The 19,350-nt window shown below is 41.7% G+C and overlaps 1 protein-coding gene across 2 annotated transcripts in view; it reads right to left on the minus strand.

Annotated features, from left to right (window-relative positions):
• Positions 1-405: 405 nt before the first annotated feature.
• TMEM248 (transmembrane protein 248) overlaps positions 406-19,350 on the minus strand; it is a 40,433-nt gene continuing 21,488 nt past the window's right edge. For both annotated transcript variants that reach the window (XM_042921484.1, XM_042921485.1), the window contains exons 2-7: positions 12,065-12,241; positions 8,472-8,757; positions 6,719-6,869; positions 5,431-5,614; positions 3,920-4,063; positions 406-3,150 (exon numbers count right to left, since the gene is read on the minus strand). In XM_042921484.1, coding sequence (XP_042777418.1) covers positions 3,130-3,150; positions 3,920-4,063; positions 5,431-5,614; positions 6,719-6,869; positions 8,472-8,757; positions 12,065-12,241 — 963 coding nt within the window. In that variant the 3' untranslated portion in view covers positions 406-3,129. The remainder of the gene's footprint in view (positions 3,151-3,919; positions 4,064-5,430; positions 5,615-6,718; positions 6,870-8,471; positions 8,758-12,064; positions 12,242-19,350) is intronic.

The raw sequence follows: 19,350 nt of genomic DNA on the forward strand, positions 1-19,350 counted from the left end.
TGACAGGAGAAGGCAGAGCGGCTGGCGTCTGCTTCTGGCGGTGACTCAGGCCAAGTACACGTGAAGGGCTTATGTAACTGAGAAGGGCGTCTTCACATCCCCACGTCTACTCACATGCTCCGCAGTGGTCTCCATTGCTTAGTTTACTCACTTCTGGGCAGGATTTGGGTTAAGTCTGTGGGCACCTGCTGGTCTTCCAGGGCCGTCAAAGAGGTTTTGTACTCTCAGGGAGAAGACCTGTATGTTCGCTGAGGCCAGCTTAGTAGGAGACGCGGCCCACCCCGCATCCTGACGATGAGCGACACATGGAGAAAACAGGTTGCAAAACACCCCCAGTAACTGATCACATATGTTCTTCCCTTAGAAAACACCCATCAGATGGGAGAAAAACAGAGACACGGCAAATAAACTCAGATGTTTTATTCTGTAAAGCACATATGCACATATTTCAAACACAGAAAATGAATCTGGGAGTAAATGCCGTAACAGATCAGCTACTGACCATCATGCAGCAAGGTAAGTGAGATGGGTCCGCCGGCCCTTCTAAGCCCACAGCGCCTGCAGGAGGGTGGAAAACCAGGATACTGAATCCCTACAGACTGCCAAAGAAAATGCAACCGAAACGGCAGGCTCCTAGTGACGAGAAAAACTTACAAATAGAATCAAAACTGATTCAAGTCATACAGTGAAAGCACAAAAGGAAAAAGGAAAGAGATCAATATGATCTGAAACAACCATTTAATAGTAAGTTGCTAACCTTTAATTGGACCTCCAGTCCAAGATGCCTGAGGACGCGCCAGTGCTCCCGTGCGGGGTCACTCAGAATGGCCTGTGGGCCCTGTGTGGGACGCTCTTCTAATCCTGAGGGTCCCCCAGCAAGACGCAGCAGAGGACTGGGCCTTGTCTCCAAGTGCCCAGATGTTAACAGGACTCTGGACTTCCTGAGATTCCATGAAAGTCTCTCCGGTTCCTAGACCTCTTCACCCAGGCCCATGGCCTCTCCTCTTCCCCGCTTTCTTTTTATACGCCTGACTGACTCTAGGTTTCTAGAAGATCTTGGAGAATTACCTGCTAGAGTAAATGCTGGATTTTTTAAGTGTGTGTCCTGGCCTCATGGACAAGTCATACTGTCCAGGCATTTTTGGCACTTCCTTCCCTCATGCCTAACAGAGTCCTTCCTCCCCTGGCTAGAGATTCCAGCCATTCCCTGTTATTAAAACAAGTGTAATTAACATTAGCAACAAGCTGGACTGAACAAACCAGTGAAACTGACGTTTTCCACCTGTCTTTCTCCTTTTATGTTACCCTGCCAGTTATAAATCTATCCCTGTAACTCAACGTCATGGGGATTTTATCAATTCAGTAGCAGCTTAACCTAAAATCTGTTGGTCTTAATGATACTGATGTTTCTAAAGGCCAAGCCAAATGGCTCTTTCTCAATCTTGTCTCATAAAAGTCTCCAAGTCTCTAAAGAGAAAACTAAAGGACCAGGTTAGCCATGCATCATGTAAGCAACTCATAAAAAAAAAAACTGGATAGACAAGTATGATCACTACACTTGAAATGTACTAAAAGGAAAAAAAAAAGGGATATTAACATATTAAGTTACTACAGTGATTATTTTAATAATCTTCAGTAAGAGCCCACCAATTGTTTTCCATTCAAGAATGCCTGGGATCAAATGTTCTAGGCCAATTATTTCAGACTGCAGGACTAATTCTAATTGGGAACAGACTACAGACCTGAAGTTCAGGGGAAAAAGTGCTGCGAGTCACGTCTAAGGTTTTAATTGCCCTTCTGCTACATAATGTTGCTCAGGAGAACACAGAAGTCAGTAATGACAAGGACTTATTAAGGCAAAGAGCTATTAAGGAAAAACCGTAAGAAGACAAGAAACAACAAAGGACTAGAAAAAGTAACACAATTTTTTAAAACATAAATATGGAGCAGAAAGAAAAAGGGATAAAAGATTTAGATCATCCAAATGCCACAGGAAAGAAAAATGCTTTGGGTTTTCCTGATACGTGGCAAATCAGAAGTCCTTTCCTCAAATTTCACAGGCATTGTTTCCACGTTACTGATCTACGAGCTGCCATTTTCCTTCTGAAGATATGTTCACTGCATAAAAACATATGCAAAAAGTAAAAAGAAGAAAAAAAATCCACTCCCTCTTCAAAGAAGAAGCTCTTTTACAACTATGAGACTGAATCATCTGTCTCTCTTTCTATACTGCCAGCTGCACTCCAGAAAACAGAACAGCTAATTTCTACTCTAGAGCCATTTACTTAATTTTTAAGCTCTTTTGAGTGAGGACACTGCTTTAACTTTTATAAAGGAGGGAAGGGACAACAGAGAAGAAAAGGACAGTGGCACATTCTGTGCCAACTCAACTCAAACAAGACCAGGTTCCTCACCATCCATGTGGAAAATGAAACTTAGATCTTTACCATGTAGGTGATTTTTAAATATTTAACTCTTTACTCAAGATAAAAGCACAAGTCTGTCCTAACTAGAGTAGTATTAAAATGTGACTATTTTACTTGTTCTTCAAAGAAAAAAAAACAAACAGAACAAAAAAACTAAGAAAGATAGGTATGTTTCCTTGCAAGCAAAATGGAGAAAAAGGTATTATTGTTGTTACCATGATTATTAAGCCACAGACACATAAAATCCACAAAATGGATTGGTGGCTTTGGAAATGCAGTATCATATCGAAGGTGCAGACTGTTTGGAACGTTCTGTACATATCGGGCTGAAACAAGAACCAAAGCAAACCTCAACCCCACCAGCAATGAAATGCCCCTGTGACCTTGGCAAAGACGGCATGGTCTGCTCCCCAGCAGTAAGATCACGCTCCTCTCTGGCGCTACGCAGAACCATCCCAAGTCCACAGGTGAGGCTGAAGGGTTCCCGCTGCACCCAGTGTGAAGCACGTGCATCATTGGACCAATTTCGGAATAGATTTTTATAAATATATACAAATCAGTTACAGGCACTTGAAATGTCTTTGGCTGGAATAACCCAACATTGCAAGATAATATATTCACAGAGTGTCCAGGCCCAGGCTGGGTTCAGCAGGCAATGATTATGGTTCTCTCAGTCTCTCTTAGAAAACGGGCAGTTGTGGGATTAGGCATCAGCCAAAGCCACCTAGAAAAGAAGAGGAGGAGCAATCCGGTCACACGGTAAAGCCCAGGTAACTCAGCCCCGCCCAGTACTCTTACTGAGTTCGGGTCCCCAACCAAACACCAGGGAGCCACACGGAATGCATCGATCAGGCAGGGGAATTACTAAATCCCTAAGAAAACAATGTCACTTGGCAGAGAATGAAGAGAAATCTCAAAGTCCGTTGCAGGAAGTAGCTGATCTAGTGGAACCACCATGCTGAGACAGAGTTAACAGTTTTCAAACCCTGATCAGCATTCTAGGAGAGGATTTCTCAAGCCGATAGAAACCGAGAGGAAACAGCCCTTCGGGGTCGGCTGCTCTCCAGTAGGACTTTGAGAACAATTCTCAATCAGTACCTTTTGCCAGCTAAGGCTTGGGTATACGACTGAAAATCCAAAATCATCATTTAGGCTGAGAGTAGACTACATCTAATAAAAAGACAGGAACGAGTCTCACTAATCGAACTAGTGAGTTTGAGCCCTATGTTGGGCTCTGTGCTGAAAGCTTGGAGCCTGGAGTCTGTTTCAGATCCTGTGTCTCCCTCTCTCTCTGCCCCTCCCCTGCTTGCAGTCTGTATGTGTCTCTCTCTCAAAAAGAAACAAACATAAAAAAAAAAAAAAAAAAAAAGACAGTAACTAATTTCTCTGGTGGAAAGGTGCCATCCATAATAAATGGAACGGGGACTAAGTGGGGACTTCCTGTCTGCAGAGATCTCCAGCAAAATCTCGGCCAGACCCCACCCACTGCTCACCTTCTCAGGACAAAAGTCAGGATTGCTCTGACGCAATTTGCTGGGTCTGCCTTTGATAACCGCATAGCAAAACATTGTTATCACCATCACGAAGAGGAAGTAACTGGTGTGCATGAGATGCAAATTTATTAATGAACGGTCATCCTAAATGAAGAGAATAAACCAGAAACATCTGCACTGAGTTACTGGAAGATTTTAATGCTGGGTTTCAGGAAACAGGGTTCATAACCTCCTGACTCGCCTAAACTTTAATTCTCAAACTGAAACAAGGTTTCTCTTTTTCTCTTCTAAACTATTAAAGCTGGGTCTAAGTAAAGATGGTATTCCTGGAACCACCCACTCCTTCCTAAGGCAGCCCCCTGCCCTGGCTTCTGCACTCCTATACTGCCCAGGAACTCAAGAATGCCCTGTCCCCATTTCCCCCCACCCCTGAAGTTCCCAGAGACCAGAGGCCTTAATCCAGACCCTTCTCTTGAGTCCTCTGACTGCCCTCAGGTCACATGGCTGACAGCCCAAGACTGTGTTCCTAATTCCTTGTCACTCCCCCACCAGGAAGGCTTCTCCCCTTGGGCAGCTTCATTCCTCTGCCTTTCTCCCACTTTTCAAGTCCCTGATTCACTCCTCTCTGACCTCCCACGTGCAGTCAGTCACCAGGCCTGCCAGCTGCCGCGTCCCAGCCATGCTTCCCTCCCTTTTCCTTCACACGTCTCCAGGCCTTGAAACATCAAGCCTTGGGCTCCATCGCATAAACACATCATCAGGTGGGAGACCAGCCTTCCTAACACACTGCTTCACAAAGACCCTACAGTTTCCCTCAGCAAGGCATAAAGGTCTTTCTGGAACCTGGCCTCTGCCCAGCATCCAGCCTGATCTCCATTGGTGACTCCTTGCAGGACCCAGCCCACCAACTTCTACAACTTGATAAAATGAGATGTAAGAGAAAAGGACCAGGCAAAGAGAAAAGAAACCCACCTGACATACAGTGACCAGAACAAAAGTAAGGGCGTTTACAATAATCCGTGCAGTCTGTTAAAAGCAGGTTCAAGTCTAAGCAGGAGGCTAAATGAGCCTCCCATCCACTGGTCCAGATCCACTGGTCTTCCTCCTTATTAAGTAAGATCCTCTCCAGCTCTCCATATCTGGCCAAAGACTCAGCTCCTCCTATTTACTTCTACCTTTCTAAATTCCAAACTTATTTATTTTGCTCAAATTGACGCTAACCAAATATTCTGAGTGGCGGTGTGACTGAGCAGACGGTATAAGCACCTCTCGTCACCCCCATGGGTTGGGCACACGACAGCTGCTCAACGACTGCAGCCGAGCAGCACAGAAAATGAGCAACAAATGCAGGGCTGGTTAGCTAAAAAGGTGGCCTATTTCCCCAAGTCTCGAGTCTCCCGACCCAGCTGGAAATCTAGAATGGCATGAGCTAAGCTAGCCCACCGAGGTAAAGAGGGCCTACACTAATAGTTCTCAGACGCAGGGACACACACACTACTTTTCTCACTTACATCCGGAACAATAACTGTAAGCTTGGGATTTAAAGCATGATAGACTTTTCCAATGGCCCCCTTGTAACACCAGAAAGGATTGTAATCTTGAGCGTATTTTGTGTTGGCATCTCTGGCAGTCGTGAAGATCTTGTACCAGAGCGTGGCATTGCTGTATGTGTCAGGAACACAGTGCGGTGGCTGCCTGCAGGGGAAGAGTGGCAAAGACATGTGCTCAGTGGCCTGAGACGGCTCCTCGTGTCTCCCCCGCAGCCCTGGCACAATACTGAGCACAGCCACATGCGTGGAAAGGAGAGATAAGAGACATACATTTAAGGAAAATCACATGATGTTTTTCGTTCACAGATTTCTAAAAAATTATTAAACACGTAACAGAATAAGAAATCGGCGTGTCACATTCACGAGACCGGTTGTTAAGACCTTTGCCTCCACAGGTCAGTCAACACGGTTCTCTCGCATACAACGTAGCCAAAGAGACACTTGCTCTTTTTAAGCCCAGTTTCTCAAATTATCTAAATTCTTAGTCACAACTGGAAGTTTTATGCACAGACGACTCCATTATATTATACATAATTGGTTATACACAGCCAATAGCAAATGTTTAACTTACCTGCTCTTGTCCTACAATCTCCAAATGTCTCAAATAGATAAATCACAGGATAACTATTCTTATTTAAAAAAGGGTTCATCACAGAATTCTTTTAAATAGGCTACGTCTTATGTATTTTATGTATCTATAGATCATTGTATCCTTCACAGAGAAAGGAGAGGCAAAAAAACCCCCAAAACCTTAAAAGACCAAGTGGTAACACTGATAGCCACGCAAAAAATTCGAAGCAGAAATTTCACCAACAGAAACTATTTCACAGAAAATAAGATTCATTTATGCTCTCGATTTAAAAAATAACTCCTTCTGAATAACGGAGACCAAAACTTCACGTTTCGGGAAGCTTCGTTATGTCATTCCGGTCACAGGATCAGCTCTTACTTATCTTTTCTGTGACATGCTTCCACCAACGGGAAAGGCAGCCTAAGAACATGGAACAAAAACCAGATGCTTTTACCACCTGCGGAAGGACTCACTCGCTCTTTAATACCTCTATGCAGAAGTTCTACCTGTAAGATTCCAAAGTCAACTTAAATAATCCTTCAGCCACGTCTGGCTGTGACAGTCCTACAGAGTAATTGACTGGAAGCCACCCTGAGAGTCTGCTGCTAAAGTGCCCCAGTCATACTCTGGTACATGGAGCTCGTGACACGCAACCACTGGGCCCAGGAAGCCACTTACACGGTGACGGGGAACACGCCGGGGTTGGCCGTGAGGGTCATGCAGGCTGTGAACACCACCTGCTCACAGTGACCGTGAAGGGCGCAGTCGTCCGAACTCCAGGCTGTAGGCAGGGTAAAGGTAATGTTTATCTCCTCGTGGGCTTCCCTGCCTAGGAAAGAGAAATCGGGGTGGGGGGGGTGTTTGGTAAACAAAGGTAAGACACTCATATATTTGTTATGTTCTGGGATTTCAATGAATCCTAGAATCAAACCCACCCAGGAATCCCCTATCAGCCCACAGAAGAAACACACCTGCCTTTGTGGGATTTTAGGAACAAGGGTTCTGAGCCAGGCTCTGAGGCCTGCTCACCTGGTAGAGCCACAGCTTGGCAAATGGAGAGGGGCCGCTGTTTGCCAGCGCCTGGAGATGTCAGGCAAGGGCCCACAGTGACTGAGCTGGAAAGCTGGGGGCTGGGTGAGCCATGATCACCACCATTTTCGCATGTGAACAGCACTCGTACCATTTTCAAATTGCTTTTGTATGTGTTCTTTCACGTAAAGCGTGCCATTAGCCCGTGAACGTGACCACAGGAGTACTGATGTTCCCCTTTCACGTAGGAGCAGACTGAGGATCAGAAGGTCTAACGGACTTAAGGAAGGGCAGGGAACTGGTAAGGGCTAAAGAAGCTTAAACAAAAATGAAGGTCTTCTGATGCCACAGCGGAAGGCCCACTTGATGCCCAGAAGTCACCCTCACCTCAGTCCCACGGGAGCAGCTCTCGCCTGTAAAACCAGCGGGAGGCTGCCAGGCACTTTAAGCTACCTGAGGACTTTAAGAGGCTCTTGGTAACAAAGAACCAGAGATACTTCTTCTAAGGTCCAGGCCTCTGCAATGAAGCCTTTCCTAATTATCCCAGCTTCCGCTGCTTCCTCAACACTCTCCTGAATCACTTAATAGTCTGTCATGGTCAGAGGACACTATTGGTCAAAGGGCAGTGCTCACTGTTCTGTAGATGTTTTTTTATTTTTTGAGAGAGGGTGCGCAAGTGGGAGAGGGGCAGGAGAGGAGAGAGAGAGAATGTTAAGTAGGCTGCACACCCAACGCAAAACCCAATTTGGGGCTTGATCTCACAACTGTGAGATCACTACCTGGAGCTAAAATCAAGAGTTGGATGCTCAACTGACTGAGTCACCCAGGCGCCCCTAGGTGTTAATTTTTAACATTACTTAACACGCACTTAATATAGCATTTCCTTTGTGCCACGAACTATTGTAAGTACCTGATGGATATTAACTCATGTTATCCTTGTCTCTTCCATAATCCTAAAATTCCAACTGGACAAAATCAGACCTTAGCCTTTTTCTAGTTCTTTTCAGCAGCTAGGGCTGAGCTAATGTAGGCATGCAAAAATTTGTAGACTATAACAATATTTATATTTGTAGACTATTAACAATATTTATAGTATGTATTGAAAACTCCATGATGAAAAACTTGAATAAAAATTTGTGCTTGTAAGTATTAAAACCAGAACGAGGCCTTAAAGTTGCTTCTCGGCTGCTTTTATTGAGCGCCTACTACATACCAAACACTTTAAGTGAAGATGTAGTAGAAATAGTTCCTTCTTGACTTCATTTAGTTCAAACTCAAGAAAAGGGGAGACATGCAAAAATAAAAACAGTCTGATGAGTAAAGACCACATACTACTAATACTCTGCCTTCGAAGAGTTGTTGCCTAAGAAAATCTGGAAGGAAAATGGCTACACTCACACACCTGAAAGTCCAATCTGATGCCCTAAAATGGTCGAGTACAGATGGGTGACATTGCGGGAGTACCCTCCAAAGGGCTTCAGCGGGTCCAGGGTTAGGGTGATCGCAACTGAGATGTTAACTGGGCCTGAATCCTCCAGGGCCTGAGGGGACTGTGTGGACGCTCTGGCCTGCCCGCTGGTCATTGTGCTCTCCGGAGCCGTGGTGTCATTTGTGAGGTGCTTTAACGTTTCATTCTCGGATACACACAAGTCCAAATCGTTAAACCGCAGCAGAAACGTGTTCCAATCCTGCAGTAAAATGCAACAGAGGGAAGTAAGTGTGAGAAAGTCGGAAAGTGCTGCCACCACACCATCTGGCCACGACCTGATGACCCCCCAGTGTGGTGTCACAGGGCTGCGGGGGAATGACACTTCTGAGTCACTCATTTAAAACAGCAATGACAATACAGCCATCAGCCTCTTGTGTTGGTGTAACAGTGGGGTTTCCAAATCACTCTCATATTCACAATCTAAAATATGAATCCTTAACCGGCATGAGATACTAAATATACCAGGAGATTAAACCAACTTATTCAAGAAACTGTGTAGAAAACAAACCAAAATAGCACATACTTATAGACAATGATCTAGCTTCAGAACCAAACCTGAAAAGAAAGCTTAAATGAAAGTAATAAAAATTAAAATTAAAAATTAAAAGCATTCATCCAAATTTAATTAGCCAAAAAAATAATCCATTATTTTTAAGATTTTGTTTTTAAGTAATCTCTACACTCAATGTGGGGCCTGAACTCACAATCCCAAGCTCAAGAGTCACCCGCTCTACCAACTAAGCCAGCAGGTGCCCCACAATTAGTTATTTTTTAAAAATTAGGCAGCCGTGGGGTGTCTTGCTGGCTTAGTCAGAAGGAAAGGCATGCAACTCTTGATCTTGGGGTTGTGAGTTCAAGCCCCATGTTGGGTGTAGAGATTACTTAAATAAATAAAACTTAAAAAATAAATAAATAAATACGGCTGCATTAAAATAATTCCTCAAAAGGGCTATTCTATACATCTTGCTTTCTCTCTGTAGAATGCAAAAGTGTAGTCAATACCAATATTCATGTGGTACTTCCCCCCCTTGTCATGGACTTTGGAACATGACCACCTTAAAACAGAACAATTTCAGAAAGGAAGAGAAAAGATATTATCAGGCTTCTCTTACGGTCTGTACTGATGATTCAAATCATAAGCAATTTTAAAAACACATACAGCTCATTATGTCATGATTAAACTGAAACCAACCTAGTAAAGTACCCACCTGGTTCTATTTTAATTTTCACAGAAATGCAAAGATGAACTCAGGCTGAAACAGTGACAACAAACTAACCTAGGCTGTCCGACAGAACTTCTCTGTCCCAGCAACATTAGTCTACAAAAAGTTGCCAAATGTGAAGACAAACCCAGTTACACTTCCAATTACTCTAACACTAGCCACTGATTAAAAAATGCCACTTGAGGGGCGCCTGGATGGTTCAGTCGGTTGAGCGTCCGACTTCAGCTCAGGTCATGATCTCACAGTTTGTGAATTCGAGCCCCACATCGAGCCTGGAGCCGGCTTTGGATTCTGTGTCTCCCTCTCTCTCTGCCTCTCCCTCACTCGTGCTCTCTCTCTCAGAAATAAATAAACATCAAAAAAAATTTTTTTAAATGCTATTTGATATCCCTGACTCTCCTTCAGGGAGGCGGATTTGAGGCTTTCTCTCTCGTCCCTTCATGAGGCTACCTCTCAAAAAACCTTTTCCTTGCTGCATTAAATACAAAGCCATCTGAGCAATCCTTGAGCAGTCAAGTGAGTACCTTTACAGCATCAGCGGATCAGTGCATGGTATTTAGTAAGACTGCAACTCGATGTATAAAATTACATTCTCCCCAAACCTACAAACTCAGGAGACCTGAGCTGAAATTGAACTGAAAATTAGAGCTGAAAATGAACATTCTAGTCCCATCCCTTCATACTCCAGACGTGAGGGAACTGGGGCCCAGAGCAACTTTAAGGACTCTCCAGTCCCACAGCTGAAGGCACAATCTGGATTAAGTTTTTTGATTCACAGCCCCAAACTTCTCCCATATTCCTCAGATCCTCATTTGAAAAGAAAAGCACTAAGTTAATCATAACCAAAGTTCTGCAGTATCCTGGCACTGCTCTCCTGCAGAGTTCAAGTCCATTTTGAACAGCTGGTCAAAGCCAATGTCAGGCTCCATTTTGATTATTAAAGACTAATTATCCAGGCTACCTCTTAATCACTTAGCTTGGCTGAGTGTTCAACATGGCCTTGGGCTCTGAAGAAAAGTAATGCCAGGATGCTGCGGAGCCCTGGCTCTGACTAGAATATTCATTTTCAGCCCTAATGTGAGTACAGCCTATTTGCACAACCTTTAAAGATTCAGAGTCAGAAAAGAGGGAAAACGGAGCCAGCCAGTAGGTGTCTTCTTGGTTAGAAACTCTTTGAAAGGGTTTCATGGTAGAAATAGCTGAAACTTGTTACCTAAACTGTGTGAAAGAGTTCACTTGTGAAGGTGGCCCTTCCTGTCAAGGTATTCTAGGATCTAGAATACCAGAGAGCAGAAAAGGCCACGATCCCCATTACACAGGGTAGAACCCTCCTCTTAGTCACGAGGCACACAAAATGAGGCAACGCTGCAGTCTCAACCCCCACTCCCGCTCCTACTCCCACCTAGGAACACACCCAAGAAGAAAAAGGGTACGAGAAGGAACTCCGGGAATCTACGATGACAGGTACTCATTTGTCCTAAAAGAAACTTTATCCGCCAGTAAATTCACCGTATCATTAATTCAGCATTATTCCTAACATGTAAAATATATTTATTAATAGGTACATTATCATTCACTTCTGTTAAGAATTGTTAATTTTGTATTGTTTTCTTTGTATTTGCAAAAATACACCTTTTAAGATCTGTATTATGAGTGTTCAAACTATTATATGCCTAGATTAAGGATTAAAGAGCAATACCCTAATAATGTATTTAAACTGACCACAACATAAAAATCTAGAAAGCAAGTTTGTAGATAACTGAAATTCGGCCTAATAAAAAAGACAAATATATTTGGAAATAAGACCCAGGTATTCTATTTCTTTAGCATCCCTTCTTTGGCAGTGAAAAAGCTATCGGTACAGCTAAAAGAAATTCCATGACATGTGGCTTCAAAATAACAAATATTTACAGTTTTCAAAAATAGCAATTAGCTAATTTAAGATAAATTTAAATTACTTATTATTAATTTAATAACAGCAAATATGTTAGTTCCTGGTCTTCCTGACACAAACATTTTTACAAATATATTTTCCAAAATACACGCTTCATTGCTGAAATAGTCTAACTGAAACTGATAGCATTATTTAAATCAACAGTTACCTAACTAGATACCTTCTAACAAAGTGAGTCACAGGGAAGACAAAAGATTGTGAATAAATGCTGCTCTTTCTCACTGGGTTAACATGTCCCCACCAAAGAAAGGTGTGTGGAGAGCGCGAGGGTGTTCTCCCACTGGGTAAGGTCGGGCCAGCCTGACAGGAAAACTTAAAATATACAATACCTCTGCCATTTCCGGTGACTTAATCTCCTTGATTTTGAAGAAATAGCCCAAGGTCAGGAAAGCTATTGCCATGGCGCTGACACTGATCATAAAGACCACAAGGGGAGGCCGGCTGCTGATGTACAGCTTCAGGTTCTCCAGGGGGTTGATGTTGAACATTATTCTGATCAGCTCCACCTAAAAGGGATTAATCAGAAGACTCACGGACTGACTCACCCCAAGAAACCCTATGATCCCCATTGTTGTTTCCTTTAATGGTGTTGAGGGGTGAGGGGTGCCCAGCTGGCTCAGTCAGTTAACCGTCCAACTCTTGATTTCAGCTTAGGTCATGATCTCGTGGTTCGTGGGTTCGAGCCTAGCTCAGCTAACAGCATAGAGCTTGCTTGGATTCTCTCTCCCCACCATCCCCTGTCTCTTCCCGGCTCGCACGTACATGTTCTCTCTCTCTCTCCCTCTCAAAATAAATAAACTTAAAAAAAAAAAAAAAAAGAAAGAAACTATAAAAGAAATGGCGTTGGGGGTAATGAGGTCACTCACTACTGAACTTGAGAAATGTTTGATCATAAATCCACTCCAAAGTCTAGAAGGCAAAAACACTAAATGTGAACTGTCATTATGTCAAAGTAGTAAGATATTGAAAGATACGCATTTCTCTTTCCATCTGAATCTAATTATTCTATAATGAACACTTACTCTTCCATAAACACTATTATAATAGCACTTGATACTGCCACTTAAGATAATGCGGAACCAGGTCAGTAATATGATATAAATACATGCCAACACATACAAAAAGAAATTGAGGATGCTCTCATTTCCTACCATCCAAAGGCTGACTTCTATTTGTTCAATTCTGTCCCGTTCACTGCCATACTCATGCCCATCCCAGTGACAGGCAGAGAGGCACGTAATAAATATTTAATTATACCACTCCCCTGCTTAGAGCCCTCCAAAGGCTTCCCACTGGACCTAGGATGAGATCGGTGATAGCTCCGTGGCCCACAGGGTTTCATGATCCAGAAGTGGCACCACTTCCCCTGCTCCCTCCCTCACCGCGCTCTGGCCACACTGGCCTTGCTATTGTTTAGGATCACCTTGTCACTTTCTACAAGGAAGTCAGCAGGGACTCGGCCGGAGACTGCGCGCTGAATCTGTAGATCAGTTTGGGGAACGCTGCCATCTGAACAGTATTGTCTTCCAGTCCGTGAACCTTGCCATTCGTTTGGATTTTCTCTCATTTATTCCAAGAAGTTTTGTAGTTTTCAAAGTATACATTTACACTTTTTTTGCCAAATGTATTCCTAAGTATCTTATTCTTCCTGGAATTTTTGAACATGTCCTTTATGAAGGTGTTTCTCCCTCCCCCCCCCCCCCCCACATTTTCCACGTTTGCTCTTTGTAAAACACAGGTTTCCACTCAATAGCCTTCCCTGACCACCCTCAGCCCCCCTTCCCCCCCTCACCTCCCAGTACCCTGCGTTAGTCCCTTCACACTGTTAAGTGCCAGTCAAGAGTATAATTAATTTTCCACTTGTGTGTTGTCTCTCATCCTTGGTTTCTGGGCTCCATGACAACAGGAATTTTGCCAGTCTTGATCACTGTGATGGCCCTGGTCCCTGGCCCCTCAATCTGACATGTCATAAGCAATTATATACATGAACAGACTACAACACTAAACAAAGCAACTAAAAAAAATCTGTGACAGCTTTTAAATTTAAGAGCAAAAAAGATGGATCCACACCTCCTAAGAACTGACAGCAACCACTTGCAATAAGGCAGGCTGTGTATTCGTTCGCCCTCACGAAAATCCTTTAAGATGGAAAGTAATATCCTTTGTGCTCTCCCCAGAGGCAACAACCATGTATGTTCTGTGTACTTTTACTACATGTATATGTCTAATCACATACAATTACTAATATTGCATACGAAGACTTGTGAAAAATGATATACTGACTATATCCTTCTGCTATTTTCACCCAACATTCGGTTTTGGAAGTTTATCTGTTCACCTATGCAGATCTAGTTACTGAATTTATCTGCTGTGTAATATGCAGCTGTAGCTGGGTTTGGCTGGACTGAGGAGCCCAGCGAGATTCTTCTTGGGTTGCCTCAGCCAGGGCCCTGCGGCAGGCACAAGAGTGGCTCTGACACAAGTAGGTCACAGGGTAGGCCCATGTGCAACCTGACCTGGTCACACCAGACGGCTCTCCAAAGAAGCCATGCCGGTCTACACTTCCTCCAGCAATGAAAGGGCTTGCTCAGTTTCCCAACACTTGTACCAACACTTGATATTCTCAAGTAAACTTACTGATTTGGACCGATGTGGAATGTTATCTCATCATTTATTTTATTATTTTTATTTTAGAGAGAGCAAGCGCAAGAGGGGGAGAGGAAGAGAGGGAGAAAGAATCCTAAGCAGGCTCCACACTCAGTGCAGAACCAGATGCGGAGCTCAATCCCATGACCCTGGGATCATGACCTGAGCCGAAATCAAGAGTTGGACGCTCAACAGACTGAGCTACCTCATCATTACTTTAAATCGCATCTCCCTTGAACTGAGCATCTTTTCACTTCATCAGCCAGTTAGGTTCTTCCTAGGTAAACTGCCATTTACTAGTTAAGATGTTTGTCTATTTCTTATTAATGTTCAGGAGCTCTTTTTACATTCTGGATACTAAGTCTTTTCCAATTTTTTATGTTGTATGTAACTACTCCAAGTTTGTGGATTTTTCTTTAATGTAGTCACAGTATTCTTGCCATACGAGAGGTTCTTGATTTTTTTAAACAGCTTTACTGAGATATAATTCACATACCACGCAATTCAGCCATTTAATATATACAGTTCAATTCACAGGATCGGCAACGATCGCTATAATTGATTTTCAAACATTTTCATCATCCCATAAAAAAACCCCATACTCTTTAGCAGTAACCTCCTATTCCTTCCAGCCCTAAGGCAACCACTAATGAACTTCGTCTCTATGTATCTGCCCATTCTAAACATTTCAAATGAATGGAATCATAACACGTGGCCTTTGGTGACCTGACTTCTTTCACTTAGCATGATGTTTTCAAGGTTCATCCACATTGTAGCACATACCAGTACTTCATTCCTTTTTATTGCCCCAAATATTCCATTGTATGAAAATTTTTTTCATACATTTTGCTTATCTCTTCATCAGTTGATAGACATTTGTTTGTACTTTTCATCTATTATGAATGCTGCTGCTAAGAACATACATGTGTCTTGTGTGGACATAAGTCTCCACTTCTCTTAGCTGGATCTGTCCTATATACCCTAAGAGCGGCACTGCTGGCTCATATGGTAACACGTTCAACCTTTGGCGGACCTGCCAGGGTATTTTCCAAAGCAACTCCCACTCTGAATTCTCACCAGTAGCGTGTGTGTTACAATTTCTCCACAACCTCACCCACACTTGTTATTACCTTTTTTATTAGAGCCATCCTACTGGATGTGAGGTGGTATCTCGCTGTGGTTTGATTTACATTTCCTCAATAGTTGTAAGTCCTTGACTTTAACATATTTAAATGTATCAACCTTTGCCTTTTATGATTATGTGTATGTATGTATTATTTGGGTATCTTTACATGTCAGAAAGATTTTTATCATTACTTTCCTCTACAGGGTTAGAGTTCCGCTTTTGACTTTTAGTGTCTCTTAATCTACTTGGAATTGATTTGGGATTCCAGAATCTAGGTTTCTCGTTTAGTCCTTTTCTACACAGGTGGTCAACTGTCCAATTCCATTACCTGAACATGGTTTTATATTGAACGTAGATGTCCCATGGATTTGTAATGCCGTCTCTCATATACATCAAGCTCCCATATGTGTGTGGGTTTGTTTCTAGGCTTTTTCTTGCGTTCCATCACCATGTCTGTATCTCCCACCTGTATGAAATCTTGCTAATACAAGAAGTCTACCGTTTTATTTTTATTCAAAATTGTCTTAGCTATTCTTGGCCCTTTACTCTGCCATATGAATTTTAGGTTCCAACTGTTAAGTTCCCAGAAAAATCTTGTTAAGATGTAAACGGGAATTGCACCAAAAAGACTATTAATTTAGGGAAGAAATGACATCTTTATAACACTGTGTTCCCTAATCTATGAACAGGGTCTCTCTCTCTCTCTCTCTCTCTCTCCATTTTTTTGGGTCCACTTTTCTTTTTCAATAATTTTTAAAAACTTTCTCTTATGCATCTTGTTAGACTGACTCAAAAACATACTAATTTATGCTGCTATTACTGACAGTATCTTCTAAAAATTACATTTTCTGTTGTTAATGTATACACAAGAAAGACTTTGGTATACTGATCGTGATTCTAGACACATTGCTGAAATCTTTTAAATTCTAATTAGGCTATTTGTAGCTTCTCTTATTTTATGTAAACAGTCACACTACAAGCTAGTAACTGTTTCTTCTTTCCAGCCCCTATTTCATTTATTTTTCTTACGGTTTTGACTAGAATCTTCAGAGAAATGATGAATAGAAGTGGCAAGAGTAGAAATCCTGGCCTCATTTCCACCTTTAAAGGAAACACTTCACTATTAAATACAGTATATGTCAAAGGTTTCTAAAAGAAACCCCTCACCAAGTTAAGGAAGTACTCTTCTGTTTCAAGTATGCAAACAGATTATAAACAAGTGTTACATTTTAATGAATGCTTTTATCTGCAACTTAAATTTTTTCCTTTAATCTGTTGACGTGAACTATGTTGATTTTTTTCATGCGGACTCATATTTCCACTTGGATAAACTTAATATGATCAATCATGATTTTTTAAAACTACATTGCTGATTTATGTTTGCTAAATTTTATTCAGACCTTTCAGTATCTACTTGTAAGTGAGATAAGAAAATGATCAGCCATGATCACACTCTCCCTGACTATATACACTCCTTGACTGGTAGGATGAAGTCATCCTAGTATCATAAAATGAATCTGTGCAGACACGTATTTTCTAGAACATATGTAAGAAATTAGCTTTTATTTTTCTTAGAAGCTTGACAGACCTTGACCAAAAAGACCACCTGAATTCACCAAGTTTTTGTTTGGTTTTGTATCTGGTTGAGCTGTCTTAAATGCTTCATCACAGTTTTAATGATGGCCAGTCTAGGTTTTTTATTTCTACTGAGTTGGTTTTGGTAAGATGTGTTACTCTAGGAAATTACTCCTTTGATAATTGGTTTTTAATATTTCTGGCACAGTATTATTTTGTGATTTGTTCAATTTTTAACTTACTTACAGTTATGTTTCTTTCACTACAAATGTTTTTGTGTGTTTGCCGCCTTCTCTTTTTAACCAATCTTACCATAGCTGTATTGCATTGATGTTTTCAAAGAACCAGTATTTGGTTTTGTAGACTGTGTCTAAATAATTTGTTTTCCATTTCAGTAATTTCTACATGTATTTTTTTTTTTTTAAATAATTTCTCCCTCTGCTTTCTTTGGGTTTACTCAGTTTGATTTTTCCAACTTCTTCAGTTGGAATCTTAGCTCAGAATTTTTATTCTTCTTTTCTGAGATAAGCATTTAAGAATATAAATTTCTGCAACATACTCCTAAATTATGTTCATGCCCTTCCCACTACCACCAATCCAATCCATTAGCTAATCTCATTTTCTTTCTAAAATAGATCTCAGATTCACCCACTTTCCCCCATCTTCTTGTGAAGATGTACTAGCTCTCTACAGCCCTAAGACTTCTATATCCAAGTGTCTAGTGCATTATCTCTACACCTACACATTCCACAACATGTCCAAAACTGAACTCATCTGCTTTCCTGCCAATGTAACTTTCCCCCCTGTATCCCCATCTCAATACAGATCTCTGGAAAACATTCTAGACTACTTGGCCTTCCCGCCATATCCAAGCAATTACTAAGTGCTAAAGATTCTATTTCTTTAATATCTCTTCCTTCCTCTTCTTTTCCATACTCCTTGGCACCGGCCCTTAGTTCAAGCCCTCATCATCGTTTTCTTATAACTATCACTGAGAATCACACCTGGATCTGCATCAAATAATCCATCCTTCACATGCTGTGAGAGTGATTTTTCCAAATGCAAACCTGGTCATGTTACCACTTAAATCTCTCAGAGCTCCGATGACCAAAGGATAAAAAGTCCAAGCTCTTTAGAATGGCAGTCCACCATAAGCTAGGTCTTGCCTACTTCTCAACGATCTAACTGCTTGCAATTCCCAGGACATATTAGACAATATTATAGCTTCAAGCCTTTGAGTCCACTGGTCCTCCTGACCTTCATGAACCACCTTCCACTAGTTCACCTGCCTCTTCCAAGACTCAGCTCATGGGTTACCTCCTCTATGGAACCTTTCCTGGCCCTTCCCCCCACCCAGCCCCTCAGGAAGAAGTGACTAATTTCATTTATATCCCCTCACTATACTCTGCAAACTTCTCATATAGAAACTGAAACACCTCACTGCAACTGTGTGTATATACATCTATCTTCCGAACCAATCCGTAAGCCCCTCAACGGCAGATACAATGTCTTACTTGTCTCTGCATAATCAATATCCAGACACAAAATAGGCTATGTTTTAAAATGCACAAGTTCATTAAATGAATTCATCAAATAAATCCAGACTTAAGACATAAACTAAAATAATAATCTAGAAAGTGATTATAACAAGATTGCTGGACACAAGGCCAATATACAGAGGTCAACTGCATTCCTATATAACAGTAAGAACAAGCTGAATTTGAAATTATAAACACAATACTTATATTAGACCCCCCAAAATTAAACACTTAGGTATAAATCTAACAAATATGTACAATACGAGGAAAACTATAAAACTCTCATGAACAAAATTAAAGAACCGAATGGAGATATTCCACATCTGTGGACAGAAAAACTCAGTATGTCAAGGTGTCAGTTCTTCCCAACGTGACTTATACATTCAACGCAATCCCAATAAAAAATCCCAGCAAGTTATTTTGTGGGTATCAACAAACTCTTCTAAAGTTTCTATGGAAGATAAAAGAACCAAAATAGACAATACTAAAGCAAAAAAACAAAACTGGAAGACTAACTCTACTTGACTTTAAGTCTTACTATAAAGCTACTGTCAGTAATCAAGACCCTAGAGTATTGGTCAACGGAACAAAACAGAGAGCTCAGAAACAGACCCACCTACATGTAGGCAACTGATCTTTGCAAAAGCAATACAATGAAGCAAAGCCACATCTCTTTAACAAATAGTGCTGGAACAACTGAACATCCACATACAAAAAAATGAACCTAGGG

The sequence above is a fragment of the Panthera leo genome, chromosome E3 (genome assembly GCF_018350215.1).
Source record: "Panthera leo isolate Ple1 chromosome E3, P.leo_Ple1_pat1.1, whole genome shotgun sequence".
In the NCBI taxonomy this organism is placed as follows: Eukaryota; Metazoa; Chordata; class Mammalia; order Carnivora; family Felidae; genus Panthera; species Panthera leo.